The 17,361-nt window shown below is 41.8% G+C and overlaps 2 protein-coding genes across 3 annotated transcripts; both read right to left on the bottom strand.

Annotated features, from left to right (window-relative positions):
- Positions 1-1,418: 1,418 nt before the first annotated feature.
- On the bottom strand, positions 1,419-4,184 carry LOC147447916 (uncharacterized). 2 transcript variants are annotated; one of them, XM_086523821.1, is made up of 4 exons: positions 4,052-4,184; positions 1,945-2,915; positions 1,750-1,851; positions 1,419-1,648 (listed from the first exon to the last, which is right to left on the bottom strand). In XM_086523821.1, exons 2-4 carry the CDS (start codon positions 2,911-2,913, stop codon positions 1,604-1,606), a joined length of 1,116 nt encoding a protein of 371 aa, XP_086379947.1. In that variant the 5' UTR covers positions 2,914-2,915; positions 4,052-4,184; the 3' UTR covers positions 1,419-1,603. The 2 variants fall into 2 exon arrangements, with proteins under 2 accessions (XP_086379947.1, XP_086379946.1); XM_086523820.1 differs by having other exon boundaries at positions 1,945-4,099.
- On the bottom strand, positions 4,155-10,527 carry LOC147447917 (uncharacterized). Its single transcript, XM_086523819.1, has 3 exons — positions 5,576-10,527; positions 4,740-5,479; positions 4,155-4,656 (listed from the first exon to the last, which is right to left on the bottom strand). The coding sequence occupies exons 1-3, from the start codon at positions 5,770-5,772 to the stop codon at positions 4,157-4,159; spliced, it is 1,437 nt and encodes a 478-aa protein (XP_086379945.1). The 5' UTR covers positions 5,773-10,527; the 3' UTR covers positions 4,155-4,156.
- Positions 10,528-17,361: the final 6,834 nt, after the last annotated feature.

Consider the following 17,361-nt stretch of genomic DNA (forward strand, 5'->3'; position numbering starts at 1 on the left):
ATGGTAGCTAGGAGGCTACATTAGCATGGTTGGGAGATGAAACACTATGCCATTTTCCTCTTACCTTACATCGGTATTGGAGCTAGACGAGTTCTCTTTCTCTATTTCATGTTTTTCTTAATGAAGGAAGGAATGGTGAGGAGGGGAGGAGGTCAAGAGGGTACATGTAAGCATTCATGCAACCAAGGAGGTGGAGGAGGAGGAAGGTGTGGAAAGAGGGTCTTGCACAGAGGGTGGAGCTGGGGAAAGAAGCATTACCTATGGGAAAGACATCTTACACACACAACAAGGTTGACTGCGACATGCACAAAATTGGCTTGGGAAGGGCTTGACAAACTTGTGATATAGAAGAGAGACTTATGCTCTTATGCATCTCCATAGGGAAACTGAAGGAGGCCCATACAAGGTGCAAGGTATCTTTTTCTCTCTCATTTGTCAAGCTGCTACAAACACCATCGTTGAGCTCTTCAGTTCACACTTTAAGCGCCCAAGAGAAGCATTAGGCCATCTCAAGGGTGCCCTCCCACTGGTGCCAAGCTTGAGCACTTGGGTAATTCATCTCAAAGATGAAGCAATGGTGATTATGATGTGGTTTATCATAGCTTGGTGTAGTTCTTGCTTGCATATGACTTGCTATATTTTGGTGGTTCATGAAGAAAGGCTCTGACTTTGACAAGGATACAAGCAAGGTGGGCCATACAAGGGGTCGCTCCTACTTAAGAGATACCCAAGGCCGTAACGCAAGGAGTTCTTTGACAATGCAAACCTTGGAGTAAAGGAGCTCAAGAATTCAAGGAAAGAGGCCATGCAAAGGAGCAAGGCATCATGAAAAGATCATGAAAGTATACGCTGTGTGCAAGGCAAAGCGAAGACCAACCATGCAAAAGCCATGTAAGGCATCATAAAAAGGTCTAGAGTTTTAAAGAGTGAGGCTTTATAAATGGTTTGTCGAGAAGACAAAGACCTCCAACACTACAAGAGGTTGTGTGTTCTTGTGACGCTGTTAGCGACGGAAATACACTGGGTTTTTATAACCCCCGGCATCGCTAAAACCGTCGCTAAGAGCGTCGCTACGAGAGCGTCGCTATAACCGTCGCTATAGGCGTCGCTATAAGCGTCGCTATATAGCGACGCTCATAGAGACGCTCATAGCGACGCTCATAGCGACGATTATAGCGACATTTACACAGAAGACTATAGCGACGCTCATAGCGACGCTACTGAGCCATAAATAGCGACACTTATAGCAACGCCCGAGAGAAATTTTTTTTGGTGGCAGGGCACCCATCAACCATATTGTACTTGATTCACTTTTTTAAAAAAGTGCAAAGGTAGATAATAGACCCAAAATAGTCACCCACAAGACGCATTGTTTGCAAAATTGACAATTGTACACATCATAGGCAAAATGAATTGATTGGAAAATGTAATAATGACAATTGTACAACATCATAGGCATAAAGAATTGATTGGCAAAAGGAACTGCGGTGACAAATGTAATAATATACATGGTTCAAAAAGACGTATAAAATCCGTCTCATGATACATAAGCTATGAGAAACCCTAAACTAATGCTATCTAGCTACGGCTAAACTGACGTCGTCTAGTCAGACGTCTCATCGCGTCCAAGCGGCGTATCTGTCGGATTCTGCAAAAAAAGACAATAAGACAGCTTTCAGTAAGTATAAACATATAACGACATTTATAAAACAATACAAAAAATAAAAAAGAGTAAACCCTAATACTAACCATGCCGCCGCGAGAACTGAGAATGTCCATCAGGGCGTTTAAGCCCTTCCTTCCTGCGTACTCGCGCTCGTACGGTGTGGGATCACGTCCTGTCATCGACCACTGTCAAAACATACAAAGATTTCATTATGTTAGAATTAAAAAACTCATAAACCCTAAACTATCGAACATAAAGAGCAATGTGAAAACACTTACAAAATCGGCCTCAAATGATGCCCATCCACCGCTCCCCAAGTGGTGCGAGCTCCCTGCCTCTACTCGCGCTCTGGCTGCATCCTTTTGTTGCTTCCACTTGTCGGGAGTCTCGCGCGCTGCTTTCTTCGCATTCTTCCAATCTTCTTTGGCCAGCCAATCTGGCCTGTTCCACCCATTCTTGATTTCTTTTTGCACTTCGGAACGCTTGTGTTTGCAGTATTCGCGCATTCGAATCTTCATCAGGTCTTCATTGAAGCGCTGATCCCGTGTTGGAACGGGAAACTCATCATGAAGTATGCTGATGACTCTGTTTTTTAAATCACTTGGTACTTCACTCCATTTGTTTAGTATGTAGTGTCTAAACAGCTGAGAGCAAAGACCACGCATGCGCGAGATCGCCTTCTTGCCGTCATCATCCATGATGATACCGCCGCTGATGTCGACGGAGTAAGGCAAGCCCTCTGGCCGGTGATGCGTGAACCTGGGTGTCCCGACAGGGGTCTCTAGCGGCGTGTCGATGGGGGTACGGACGTCAGGTGTCTCCATCGGCGTCTGGGCCCCGAAGCGAGGAGTGTCGAGTGGGGTGGCTCCTGGCGGAGTAGGTAGAGGTGTGTAGCTTCTAGGAACAGTCAGCCGTGCAAAACCTGGCGTAGATGGCGATGCTGTGGCTGGTGTGGGGGCGGCCAAAGAAGGGGAGGGTAAAGAGCCTCGTCGAACACGAGGCGGTGTGGAGGCATCGGTGGCGGAATCCCCACAACAACCGCCACCGCCACCACTAGAGCGCCGGTGTCTAGACGAGTGTGAAGCTCGTCTCGTCGACGCCGAAGCTTCGGAGCGCGCCGAATGCTCCGAAAGAGAGGGAGATGCGGATGGAGTAGGAACGCGCGATGATGCGCCAGAGCGATGACGCTCCACGTACCACTGTCTCTGCTGCGGTGACAAAGAAGAAAGAAACTCCTCATCATCCATACCTGCATTAAACACACGAATATTTAAACTTACTATTGAATGAATAGAGTAGACAATGACGCAAAGACCATTAAATACAATGACGTAATGACGCATATAAATACAATGACGCAATGAATTGAGTCATAGAAGAGGCAAGTCGAAAACTCAGAATTTTCAATCAAAAGATATGAGCGCGAGTAGAAAAGAGCGTTATACACCATAGAAGGTACTTAGAGAGCCAGAGCTTTTACAACACGGAGCAAAATTGTTCAAATACAATATTTGTGGCTTTAAGAGATCTCTCTCTCATCCTCGCATAACTCAGCATAACTTCCTATATCTATATAGAGCTCTCCGTTTAAACACATATCCTCTGTTTCATTTTGTAGCTCCTCTGCATGCACCCATCTTAAGCTCATGAAGGTTGGTAGGCTCTCCAGAACCGCTGGATAGTGCATCGGTGATCGTCTTCCCCGTCTCCACTCGATTCGTGCCCTTTGTCGCTCTTGCTTTGCATCCTCATATTGTGAAATCCACTTTTGCATCACTGGATTGTGAAGCATGCAAAAGCGGTTGATTTTAGCCTCTAGATCTTCCGTCATCTTCTTCTCAACACCGAGATTGCACATGACAATCCCAGATATGCGCTCATCATCTATGGTTCGCCATAGCGTGTCCCGGGATTTATCGAATCCGTCTAGCCACTCTCCAATGTACACTAGGGACTCTGATACCAACCAACCTTCTGCCATGCTACCCTCCGGACGTGCCTTTTGACGCACATATCCCTTAAGCGTTTTCATGAAACGCTCTAAGAAGAACATCCATCTAGAATGAACTGTGCCAGCTATTTCCACCTCATCAACTATGTGAACAAGAAGATGCACCTGAATGGTTAGCATTGTAGTAGGAAAATGTTTCTCAAACATGCACACAAGCTCCGCAGCATTTAGTTTGGCGAATGGTATGGAGTCTACGTTGATCTCCTTTTGTGAGATCCATTGCACCAGCTTTGCAAGTTTGTAGATTGTGTTACGGATGTCGAGAGACAAACATCCCTCAATGGCAACCGGTAAAATAAACTGTAAAGTATGTGCAGCAATGATATTAAAGTCCACATTTTATGCAATGATATTAAAGTCCACTATGAACGTACCTGACACATTTTATGCCAATCGTGTGACTTCAAACCGGTAAGCTTTCCTTCTTTAGTAAAACACGTTCGGAGCGAGTGCATTACGCCAATGGGGGTCCGCAAAGATCAAATGGTCTCTTTTACTTTGCGTTCTTGGGCTCCTGTGAAAATCCATGGTGCTTTAGGGAGTTTTATCGATCCATCAGACGCTGTTTGCGGCCAATATTGCTCTATACGATCCACATTTCTAAGGTCAACTCTGGCTCCCAAAGTATCTTTCTTGCCGGTCAGATGGTCCCATAGTAGATTACCCACATTCTTGAATATGTGCATTGGATCGAGCAAGTGATTGATCATGAGTCGGGGCCAGTATGGTAACTCGTACCATAGAGATAGTCTCTTCATCCCTAGAGGCAATCCGTCATCGCACATCTCCTTCTGCTCTAACCATGCTTGTGCAGACATCCTTGGTGGCTCTCTTCCCAAAAAGCCGTCGCGTAACACATGATTCTCTGGAAGATACGCTTGATGACCTTCGTAGATTTGCTTCTTCAGTGAGGGTGCCCTACGTGCATTCAGTCTAGGTCCACATGTGACACATGCTCTGTATCCGCTTGTTTGAAGCCCTGCATGTATACACTTGATAATAGATCAACTATGGGAAAAAACAAGATTTACAGTGTCTGAGTGAGGAGTGTCAATAGTTCACCTGAGCATTCTGTTAGCACGGGATAGTCATGCATGGTCCACATTAGAATGCCTCTGATCAAAGCATTCCGTCGTCCTGTGTGTCGGCTCATATCCACCACCTCTATGCCAATCCACAATTGTTGTAGCTCTTCCAATAGTGGATGAAGATACACATCCATATTCCCCACTTTATATCGCCCTGGCACAATCAAGCTTAGCCATAGGTGCCCCTTCTTCGTAGTCAACCACGGGGGAATGTTGTAGTTGACGATGACAACGGGCCATACACTGTAAGATGTTGATCTTTGACCAAATGGATTTACGCCATCCATAGCCAGGCCTAAGCGCAAATTTCGAGCTTCCCTGGCAAAATCCGACCATGTTCCATCTATATGTTTCCACGCTACGCAATCTGCAGGAATTCGTAGCACACCATCCGAAGATTTATTCTCCTCATGCCATGATGCTAGGGCGGCCATGGACTTACATTCGAAGAAATGCTTGATGCGAGGAAGAAGAGGGAAATGTCGCAAAACCTTTTGTGGAATTTTTGTCCCGTGGAGATCTACTCGATATCTTTCGGAATCACATTTCGGACACTTCTCCATGTCTATGTATTCCCCTCTGAAAAGAATGCAGTCATTAGGACAAGTGTGGATAGAATTGTAATCCATCCCCAAGTTTCGCAAAATATTTCTTGCTTCATCTCGGGAATCTGGCATCACATTGTCAACTGGTAGTATGTGCTCTTTCAGCAATCTACACAACATAAAAATATGATACAGTCGTGTAAAAATCTATCAGATCATTATACATTTAGAGTTTTATTAAAGTAAACTAATTGTAATAGATCACCTGAAAAGCGTTGTGACGCTAGTGTCACTCCATCCAAACTTTGCCTGCATGTTGAGAAGAACCAGGAGTGCTTTCAATCTAGACATACGTGCTCCATTATACAATGGCGTATCGGCTTCACTTTTCATATCATCATAGATAAGCCTTTCTGAATCCATGATCGTCTCGATCATTTCATCAATCTCGGGCTCAAACATTGCCTCGTTGGGAATGTGCTCTGCATGATCATCCCCCGAGCTGTCAGAGGCTACATCTTATGGCCTCACATATGCTGCTTGACCAAAGCGCCTGCGAACACGTCTATTGGGTTGCAAGATTGCTGCTTGTTGGCCAGCGTCAGAGTCCGACGAGTTATAATTGGCAACAACTCGATCTATAATAGATGGATCGAACTTGCCAAATTCACGAACGGGCTGCAAAGAAACACGTCTTGTCCGTCGCACAACATGCTTGCATTGATTACAAGGACATAAAACCCTCGTTGAGAGATAGGTGTTTCGGTTGGACGGTCCCACATCCTCGTCGCTACTCATAATGAGGATAAAAAACTTATAACCTGGACAACAAATTTAATATTCTATTGGCATTCTTCGTCTTATCTCTCTCTCTCTCTCTCTCTCTCTCTCTCTCTCTCTCTCTCTCTCTCTCTCTCTCTCTCTCTTTACCTCACATTCTCTAGTCATGTCCAATCCCCGCACACCTCGGTCTAGAGGTGCACGGAGATCAGAACCACCGGGTTATAATCTCCTCTTTATTGGTCAATACCTATATTTGTGGGTACAAGAAATCTACACACCCACGTCTACATGATACTGCATGTAGTGGACAAAACCCCTTTGCCTCTTCTCTAGCTGTAGCACTTCACAGCATCTTAACATCTTTTCACAGTAGATCTTTTCACTGTTCGTCTAACTCTAAACCCTAAACCGTAAGTAATTCTTGCGTGGACTCGATCTAACGTAAATAAGCGTAAATCTAAATAAACGTAAATCTAACTAAAAATAAACCTAAATCTAATTTAACGTAAGTCTACATCTAACCTAATCTTTAACGTCTTTTGGGATAGTTTCCTACGACGTTAAAACTCTCTTCTTGTGTGTGTGTGTGTGTGTGTGTGTGTGTGTGGGTAAACCTAAATAAACCTAAGTCTAATCTAATATAACATAAATCTAAATCTAACGTAAATTATGTTATATTAAAAACAAAGAACTAAACTAACAGGGATTATAAGAACCTTAAAACTGATTTAACACATAATTTTTCACATAACTCGGCAAGAGTTGGCATTCTCATCACTAAAGATGTGAGAGTTAACTTCCGGCGGTGACGCTGCCTCATCTCCATCCACATCTGACGACAGCAATTGGCCCTTTAGACCGTTCTTGCTCTTGTTACTAACTTTGAAGTTGCTGTTGAATGACTAGAGGTTGTCTAGATGGTCATTGTGTCGGGGATGTAGTGACTCTTGCCGCCCTGAAGATCCACCTTCTTCCCTATCTTCTGAAGACATTTCACCAGTACTTTTGGATCGACGGAGCCCACCATGAGTGAAGGCAGCAATACCCTATATTCCATTGAGGGCTTTCTTCACCCGCTTCATGCAGGCATCGCAGTCTATGGAGACCTAAATCTAATCTAATATAATGTAAATCTAAATCTAGCGTGAATAAACGTAAATCTAGTTAAAAATAAACCTAAATCTAATTTAATGTAAGTCTACATATAACCTAATCTTTAACGTCTTTTAAGATAGTTTCCTACGACGTTATAACTCTCTTCTTCTTGTGTGTGTGCGCGTGTGTGGATGTGTGTGCCAATAAAAAGAGATAAATGGTATAACCTTTCTATCACCCATGCCAAGTATGATAGATTGATTATGCCATTTCCCTCTTGAATAATAGGTCTTGAGTTCAACTCCTCGTCGGCTAGATCTTTAGTTCTTTTAATTTTAATTAGTTTCCTACGATGTTAAATTAGTTTCTCTCTCTTTCTCTCTCAATGTGTGTGCGTTTTTTTGGATCGTATGCATGTTTTTTCTCTCTTTCCTCTCTCAATGTGTGCGTTTTTTGTTTATGCATGTTCTCTCTCTCTTTTCCTCTCTCAATGCGTGCGTTTTTTGTTTATGCATGCTCTCTCTCTCTTTTTCTCTCTCAATGTGTGTGCATTCTTTGTTTATGTATGTGTGTGTGCGTTTTTGTTTTTGTTTGTACTCTCTCTCTCTCTCTCTCTCTCTCTCTCTCTCTCTCTCTCAAAAACACTGTGTGTGTGTGTATGTGTGTGTGTGAGAGAGAGAGAGAGGGAGAGAGAAAGAGGGGAAGGGAACATGAGAATGAGGAGAGGGAAGGAGCATACCTGGCTCTCCTTCCTCTCCTCGTGTGTGTGTGTGTGTGTGGAGAAGAAAAAGAGAGAGAGGGAGAGAGAAAGAGGGGAAGGGAACATGAGAATGAGGAGAGGGAAGGAGCATACCTGGCTCTCCTTCCTCTCCTCGTGTGTGTGTGTGTGTGTTTGTGTGTGTGTGGAGAAGAAAAAGAGAGAGAGAGAGAGAGAGAGAGAGTGAGGGAGAGCATTACCTGCTCCTTGCTTGAGGGCGCCGAAAAACTCAGATCTGAGATCTGAGTTTTTGGGCGCGCTCGGTTATTTTTTTAGCCCAGCCGGCGTCGCTATGAGCGTCGCAAATATCTTTGTAAATTTGCGACGCTCATAACGACGTCGGGAATTTTTTTTTTTAGCGTCGCTAATATGAATAGCCTCTTGTAGTGCAAGTCATTCTTGGAACCGTGGTTTCTATACCAAGGCATAGCTGCCAAGGTGAAGGCAAAAGGCTCAAGATATTTTCGAACATGAGGATACAAGAGAAATTTTAGAGATTGAATAGGTCAAAAAATTGCAAATTCCTACTATTACATTTGCAAAATCTACATGCAATTCATGCCAATTTGATGAACTTAACTCTAGACAAAAAGGCTTCTTTATGCTTTTGCTATGACGTATGAAATTGGGTCAAGGTGATTATCTGACCAGATTGCATTACATTTTTTTTAATCTATACACAAGAGTAATTTGAATAGGTCCAAGTTCAATGATTTTATGCTCGACAAGGTCAGTTTGTATTTGATGATTGGCAAGGTCCATTCTTATTATAATATGCAAGGCATGCACAAGGGTGCAGGTTCATCACCACACACAATTTAAGATGTGACATTCTACATGAGGATGCTTATGCAATTATGTATATGGGTGCACAAATGATTAATGATCGGCAGTTGTTTTGCCCTATATATGCTTTGAGCATGGATGTTTTTTTCCATATGTGATTTCCTTTTGGCTTGTTGGGTTTTGTCGAACTAGTATAGCATCTCTCATGCTAATAAGTTAGTGTGCATGATCTCATTGTTAGCTCGCATAGCTAAGTAGAATTTTGAAAGAGTAAGCAACACTTATTTAGTGAATTCAAGCTACATCATATTCAAAAAAAAACTTGAAACCCTTCTCTTATTTCATGGTGTTGTGTGTGTGTGTGTGTGTGTGTGTGAGTGAGAGAGAGAGAGAGAGAGAGAGAGATGGAGATGTGCATGTTAAGACGTGTTTGAATGTAATTAATCTTGGGTTTTGATTTTAAAAGTCTTCAAAGATGACACACTCTAGCTCTTTCTCCATTATAAACCTAGAGATTCACCACCATCTGATAATCCTTCAATCCTATCACTCATAACCTTTTGTGAGATAGAAGGATGGCTTTATTTACCATAAAGGACAAATTTGGTTCTGGAAAGAGTCTAAAAATAGCATATGACAAAGTCCCATGTGTATTCGACCAAAAATAAGGCCCTAACAAAGTGTAAAGCAATTGAACTTCTGTACATGAGATGTTAAGCATTGCTCTATTAGACTATTAGCTTAGGGTCCAAGTAGGTATATTCCTAGCCTTTGGCATTTGCCTTGAGCCTTGTGTGGCATCATGTGGGTGTAAAGAAAGGGGGACTTGGAAGGGAGGAAGGTAGGGTCCATATTTAGGAGAATTTTTCATCGGTACAACTATAAGCTCAAAGAGCATCTGATATGGTGATCAATGATGATGTGGATGTTGTATTATGGGACTATGTTCTCTACATGGCCCTTACAAATTCACAAGAAGATTTAGAAATTTTCTCATGTAGGAAAATGGAGTCTGTTTCAGTGTTTTTCATACAATGCATAACATCATGAGCTTCTGCTCGAGAGGCACCACGTACCTAGCTAGGTACGATTGGGGGCAAGGAACCACCGGCCCCCCAACCGAGCTGGTGGTCCCCTGCCCCCAATCATACCTGGCTAGGTATGCGGTGCCTCCCTCGCAGAAGCTCGTGATGTTGAGGTAAGTCACAATGTGAGAATTATTATCTGTCCAAAACTTCTTGTGAAAGGAAGAACTAGTATGCTTCGTTTAGCTCTCATATAATTAGGGATGGCAATATGCTCCTCTTGATCACTAATATTGCTGATGTTTCTTTCCCTTGATTGATAGATACCCTACACCTTTCCATTAAAAAAAGAGGAAAAGAAGGCCTCGATCGGATCAGTTAGATATGGTCACATCTTGTACATCGAAGGGGAGCTTTTGAGGATCTTAGAGGAAGCATGGGCCATGATAATCAAGGGGGGGAGGGGATCTTTCACTGTTGAGCATGAGGTGACCATATATGGGCCGTGTGCAAGATTGCAAAAGGGAGGTACATCCATGCACACGCTTGCACAATAACGCACCACCTACATTTCAAACTCTGATGTGGGCTATGGTGTGAAGGAGCTGCATGTGGGGGCCTCCCCCTCTCTCTCTCTCTCTCTCTCTCTCTCAAGGGCGAATATGGTTGGTGCAAGGCCCGCTTTCATGGAGGTGGCCAGCTTGTGAAGGGTGCAGCCGGCTGGTTCTTGGAAGGTAAGCAAAAGCGAGTGGAGTAGAGGGCTCAGGGGCGGTGTCGGCGTTTCTGGAAAACTGCAGCCCACCAACTCGAAAGCGGCATCCCACGCTTTTTGACTTCCTGATCATTTTGCTCACAGCAGTCCCCATCCCCACGCTCTTCACACAGATGTCACAAGCTCCCTCCCTCTTCCCCCCTCCCTCCCTCCCTCTCTCTCTCTCTCTCTCATACTAGAGCCCACGTACGCACACACAGTAACCAAGTACCACTTGTAAAGTTGGTGCAGGAGGTGCGCCGTAAGCTTTTTAGACGAGAGAGAGAGAGATAGAGAGAGAGAGAGAGAGAGCGCTAAAAAGCTTACGGCACACCGATATTGCCACACCATACACATGCTTGCAATAGCGTAGTTACTAGGAAGGTTCCCCACACTCGTGGGGGTAACTTGTAAGATGTCATGTGATTACACAGTGACACACACACGAGAAGAGGAGGGGGGGGGGGGTGTAATAGAGCCAATTTCTAACTGCACCCATTTAGTGGACGGAAGGACGGGTATTTCTAACTGTTACCCCCTCATGTGGGCTCCTTTTGCGATTTGATGAAAGTGTGCCAGTTTGTGAGAGAGAGAGAGAGAGAAGGGGGGGGGGGGGGGGGGGGGGGAGATCTATCATAAGGGGCTTGAACTCAAGACCTACTTTGTGTGTGTGTGTGTGTGTGTGTGTGTGTGTGTGTGTGAGAGAGAGAGAGAGAGAGAGGTTCACATATATATGTGGATGGCAGTCGTGTGGCCATCATCATTGGTCATTTGTCGATGATCGGCCATATTAAGCATGTGGCAATCGATGAGTGGTCGACAATCGGCTGAAAGCACGAGCACATTGTCACATATTTCCTTTTACAAGCTAAAACCAGCTTGGTTAGCACAAGATGGTTTTGCGCCTATCTAAATGGAGAGAGAGCCACATGGGAGAATCCACACCCTCTACAAATGCAAATCCGTATCATCAAGTTCATGCATGATCCATGGTGAGACGTTCTTCTTACCATTTTTATAGGAAATGGTAGCAATTAGCAACCTACTTTTTTTTTGATCGGAAGTGGTGGCAATCACGAGCGTCACGAAGAATGCTCTTACGCTTGGGTGGCCTCCTCTCCTCTGCTTCAAGTCTTGCTCACACATCATAAACTAAGAAGGGCGTGTGTGCTCTGGCATCTTGCTCTTTTTCTTTAGAACCCAGCATCCCGAGTTTCTCCTTTGTGTGCCTCTTTTGATTGTGCTACCTCAACATGCCCTATTGTTGGGTCTACACAACACCTTACCTAAGGAGGAGGCATGATGTAAACAACATTATAGAAATGAACATATTCACAGCATTTGATGAAAATCTATGCCAAAATAATATATGTTTGGCATCAAACATTTCTTTCAATTCTCCTACTTCTTCCATTAGAGGACCTCAGCTTATGAGCATCTTGCTCACTACATACGTTGGTTTTTGAAGGATGAAAAAGCATTTCAATCGTTGAGAATTAAGATCAATTAGAGAGTAGAAGACACTTGAACAAAACAACTACTTGATTCTGATTAGAGAGAAGTCGTTTATAAACATGCACAAGAACTCTAGAAGTAGGTGTAACACATTCTGAAAAGAAAACGATAGAAGAATCTTTGGTGATGTTGACGGACTCACGTAAAAGAAAATAGCAGGGGATGTGCAGATGACAGATAAGCATGTGTGATCAGGTCTTGTATACTTGTCCTAGAAGTTTCGTAACATTCGGATTTTGTTTGATGCTGTAACGGTCATGTTTTGTTTGTCGATTAGCGCGACTAGCTTTTGATGACTTTGGTCATTTGAGTATAGCTTGTGTTAGATGTGAATTATCTATTGTTTTTCAAGATATTGACACCCTCTTGTAGCCTCTATGCACTAATCGAGTCAGCTTCATCCCATGGATTGACAATTATGTTCGTGGTTCTCACTATGTCTGTAATATAATTGAGTGAGGTTAGAAACCCATCCCACATATGGCACCGCTGTCAGGGACGAATAGACCTAAACTAGGGAAAACAAGAGTGTCATGTATAGTTGTCCTTTAACTTCCTCTATGATCACTTAGAGTTAAAACTTTCTCTTTAAAACCGCATAGCTTAAGATTGTTGTCTTTTGCTGTGTAGAAGTAGCTTGGAAGTAGATTGAACTTACTAAGTGCCTTGTAGGATTGTAAGATTGTAGGATTAGATTAGGATCATTTTGAGAATGATTGAAGGACGAGACAAGTCTTAAGATCAAGGCTTTAAAAAACATAAAAAGCAGTGTTTGTGAACATTTTCCACAACCCAATTGCAGAAGAACCTAGGAGTAGGGTAAGTAGAATCCGAGGTGGGATCTCAAAGCATTGCTCACTCCAAAAGAATCAATTGTGAGTTGTTTATGTGAAGTTGCAGAATTCCAGGTCTATGGCTTGAAACAGCATCAAAAGACTGTCAACCACTGAATCTGGCTGGAGGTTATGTCATAAAAGTTATATGAACCATTGGGTAAGCTTAAGGATGCAATTGAGATAAATTTTCAAGAGTTTGCAAAAACTCAGATTATTTATTTTTTCTTTAGATTTTGGCCAAATGTTCATTTTAGGCCAAAAGTAAATAATCACAATTATTTACTTTCAGCTCAAAATTGACCAAGGTTGATACCAGAGACTCTATGCATGATTACCAATATCTTTTGTAAAGTCTCATAGAATTTGGATCACAAAATAGACTAAAACCTTGAGAAAAACTGAAATTTGTACTGATTGTCGAGAACTTGAGTGTGACATGGTAAATCTTGCTCAAACTTAGTGAAACTTGACTCAGAGGCTTAGATTGAAGTGTTAAACAAGTTATATGCTCAGATGACCAAAAATATGCAAAAATTTGTCAAAAGTAAATAATTGCGATTATTTACTTTTGTCTTATTTTTCAACTTTTTTGACCAACTAAGCATACCACAAGTTTTATCATGTTATATTGAGCACTTATATCAAATTTGGTAAGATTTGGATCTATAAAGTGGAAATTGTGACCAGATTTGAAAAGTCAGTCTAAAGACACAAAATTGTTGACAAATTGAGCAAAATTTATCCAAACTTGGTGAAACTTGGCTAGGGAGCTTAAGTTGAGTTTCTTTACCAGTTTGTATCAACATTTTTGCAAAAAGTTGCCAAGAAGTATCAAAAGTAAATAATCACGATTATTTACATCTGCTTCAAAATTGAACATTTTTGCACAATTGAGTATACCACAAGGTCAAGCATATCAAATAGACTCCACAAATCAAATTTGGTGAAATTTGGATCACAAAAGTGAGACTTAAGACAGATTCTCAAAAACTAAGTCTGCGGACACTAAACAGTTGATAACTTGGACAAATTTTGTTCAAACTCAATGAAACTTGTCCAGAGACCACAAGGTGATTACCTGGAAAAACAAGCCTAAAAAGTGTAAAAACTGAGAAAAGTAAATAATCGCGATTGTTTATTGCTAAGACCCCGAGACAAGATTTTTTATTTTTGAGCTTGTACAGTGTTAGAACAACATAATACAAGGCCATTGGTTGAGTTTGGATTCCATCGGGTCCAAATTAGTACATGTTAGCTCAGTTTCTAGATTCCAGACTAGTCCTTTAGCTCTTTGCAAGGATGAAATTTGGAAGTCTCATTTGCTGACTCACTTAGCTCAGATTGAAGTGATATACATAGACCAATCACAATAGTTAGCAAAAATTGTACATTCTTTGTGAAAAATTGCTAACTTGGTTAAAAATGACACAAGAATGAGGTTGCAGGTAAAGAATTGAGAGCTTGAAAGGAGTTGCATTCGAGTCAAGTGGAAAAACGGATAACAAGTCAATCCGACGGTAAGTATTCTATCCAGAGCTTAACCAGTCTATATGAACCTTAGATCTCGTCGTATACTAGCAAATCAAGACATATTTGGAGAGACCGCTAGTACAGTATCCACCAAAGAGAGTGTGAATCAAGGTGATTACTTGGACACTATCTTTGAAGAAGTCTCAGACACCTATTCCGACTCAACATCCGAAATGTCTTCCTATTCGACTCATTTAGGAACCGGAAAGATAGTGTGATATAAGCACATACTCACCTTTTATATGACTAATGGCCATGGAGCTCAAGTTTACCTGGATCCTAATGAAGAGTATGCCATTCGCATTGATGACCATGACATAGAGTATATGGATAAAAATAGGACTCAATATTTAAAAGTTGAAAACCCCAATTTAGTAGACAAATGGGAGTTAGAGGTGAATACCATATTTCCATATATGGCAGCAAAAGAAGGTCCATCGACTTTAGAATTCAAGGGATACGATCAAGTTTACCTAAAACCTTTGAAATGGCTTAGCACGGATAATCCTAGGATCGGAGTCTATTGTTGAGAGGATAGGAACATCAAGGATCTTTTATAAACTTCTCATGCCAAATCAGGGCAATTGACACCCATGAAAATCATCTATATATTCAAAATCAAAGACAAGGGTTCAGCAGACCTACCAACTTACCTATTGAGGGATTGTTATAACAATAACTTTGTTATGATGAGTCCTAAGGAGGTAGAACAGATCAAATACCAAGGGTACTTTATAAGAGATTGGATATTGGGCCAAGGACGAGAAACTACTCCAAGAGAGGAACTCTGCGAGAGATCTTTTGGGAGCAATGTTAAAAAACCCAAACCTACCTCATCGCGAAGAAAATCGAGTGACATTAAAGCCAGTCCAGGGGCTACATGAGTCACTATTTCCAAGAGATTGGTTTGAAGGACTCGAGACAACTGCCTGAAGAACTGGAGTTGAACCAAACAAACGTGTCAAACCAGCTGATTTTCAAAAATGGATCAAAAGATAGAGTGGATTGAGAGATCCATACGACCACTTAGCAAGCTTTAAGCAAGTGCTAAGAGCAGAAGCATATTTGATTTCCACGCTCAATTTGAGGGATTCGGAATGAAATTAGAAGGAAAATAATTGACATGGTTCCAAAACATTCCACCAAGGTCAATCATGGACTTAAATACATTAGCTCAGGGATTTGTAGTTGCATGTTCCAAATCGGGGATCAAACATAATATGGTAGCTCAAATCTATAGCTTCAAACAGAAACAAGGTGAGTCTGTTAGGGATTGTGCAACTAGGATGAAGCAATACATTGCAAGATGCCCAGAACTAGAAATACAGCAGCAGAAAGACTAGTGTCATTATTTCTAGAAGGATTGCTAAACAAAGAACTTCATGCTATACTGTATAGCAAGAAGCATATTACCCTAGAAGAGTGTGTATCAGATGCTATTGACTTGGGAGTCAATTGTGATATTTTCAATGAAGAAGATGTCCCCAAGGATACTCAGAGTGTGAAAAAAACATCCTCAAAACTAACACGTGGGAATAGCTGTTGCAGCACCACTTACAGCCATAGAAGACATGCTCAAAAGGATGAACAAAATGATGAATAACATGCAAAAAACACATAGGAGAGGACCAGGGCAAGGGATACCTCAACATGGACAACCGATTAGGCCACAAAAATGGTGTGCTACCAAGGATAAATGGACCAATCATGAGACCAATGAGTGTTATTACCGACCAAAGTACGATGGAAATGTTCAATATATGTCCATGAGGCCACAAGAACAACCCACGTACAGATGTTAGCCTAATATGGCCCCAACGCACAAATACCATCGATGGGTATGAAAAGACCACAACCAGTGTTGGGTCAACAACCTCCATATCCTGGACATAATATAGTGCCTGTAAAGTACATGCATTCAGAAGGAGTCATAGATAAATAAGCACTAGTGCTTGTTACACCTTATGTAGAGCCTAATTACCCATCTACCGTAATGGTAGAAGGGGAGTGGTATAATTCGCATCCACCTCCAATGGAAGAACCTGTGACTTATGCTACACCAGAGCTTACACCAATGTACTATGTAGTTAATCAAGGTGTTAGACCTCCTATGGTAAGACCCATGATTAATCCAAGGACTAGACATTACCATAATTGTGGTGCAAATGATCATTGAAAAAATGAATGCCCAAAACTTGACAAGAACATTAAGCCAATTGAAGCTTTTTGTACGCAATGTTGCAAAAAGGGTGGACACTTCCCTGAAGACTGTCCAACAAATATGTTAAACAAGGGAAAAGCAGTGGTGAATGTAGTCCAAGCGATGCCAAGTAGCTCTTCAGAAAGTGGACCTATTGTTCTAATCAAGGTGATCACTAGAGCCCAGGCTAAGAAAAAGAAACATAACTCCTCAGATGAATCAGAGAATACTAAAATTTTCTCTCAAAAGACTTAGAAAAGAAGAAGTCAAGGTATGAGATGAGAAAACAGAAACAAAAGGACAAAATTGAGAAAAAAGCCAAGAAAATATTCTAAGAAAGAGTGAAGGACACTGGGAGTGAAATCAAAGAAACCACAATGAAATCTGGAGGATCAATTTTGGTAGACAAATTTTTGAGACAATCAATGCAGCCTTGGAATCTTTCCAAGCGGGACTTAAAGCAGGCCAAAACATGGAAAACAAATGAAAAAACTATCATTCTCCAGATATGGAAGCAGCTAAGCTTGAATCTTATCAAAATTTGGTAAGAATTACTCAAAAAATGCTAGAAAAACAAAAACCCAAGCTTGAGAGTGTAGCAAAATCGGAGGAGCTTGTGGTGGAAACCAATAAAGAGAAACCCCAAGTGGTGATAGAACTTATGCAGGTTGCAAAAACAATAAGAGATCTATATCTAGCTCCATTTTCATATTTATAGGAGGATCATTCCTTAGCGATCATCTCTCCAAAATTGCACGTTTTCTTCCACTATA

The sequence above is a fragment of the Adiantum capillus-veneris genome, chromosome 11 (assembly GCF_014529385.1).
Source record: "Adiantum capillus-veneris isolate H3 chromosome 11, ASM1452938v2, whole genome shotgun sequence".
Taxonomy (NCBI): domain Eukaryota; kingdom Viridiplantae; phylum Streptophyta; class Polypodiopsida; order Polypodiales; family Pteridaceae; genus Adiantum; species Adiantum capillus-veneris.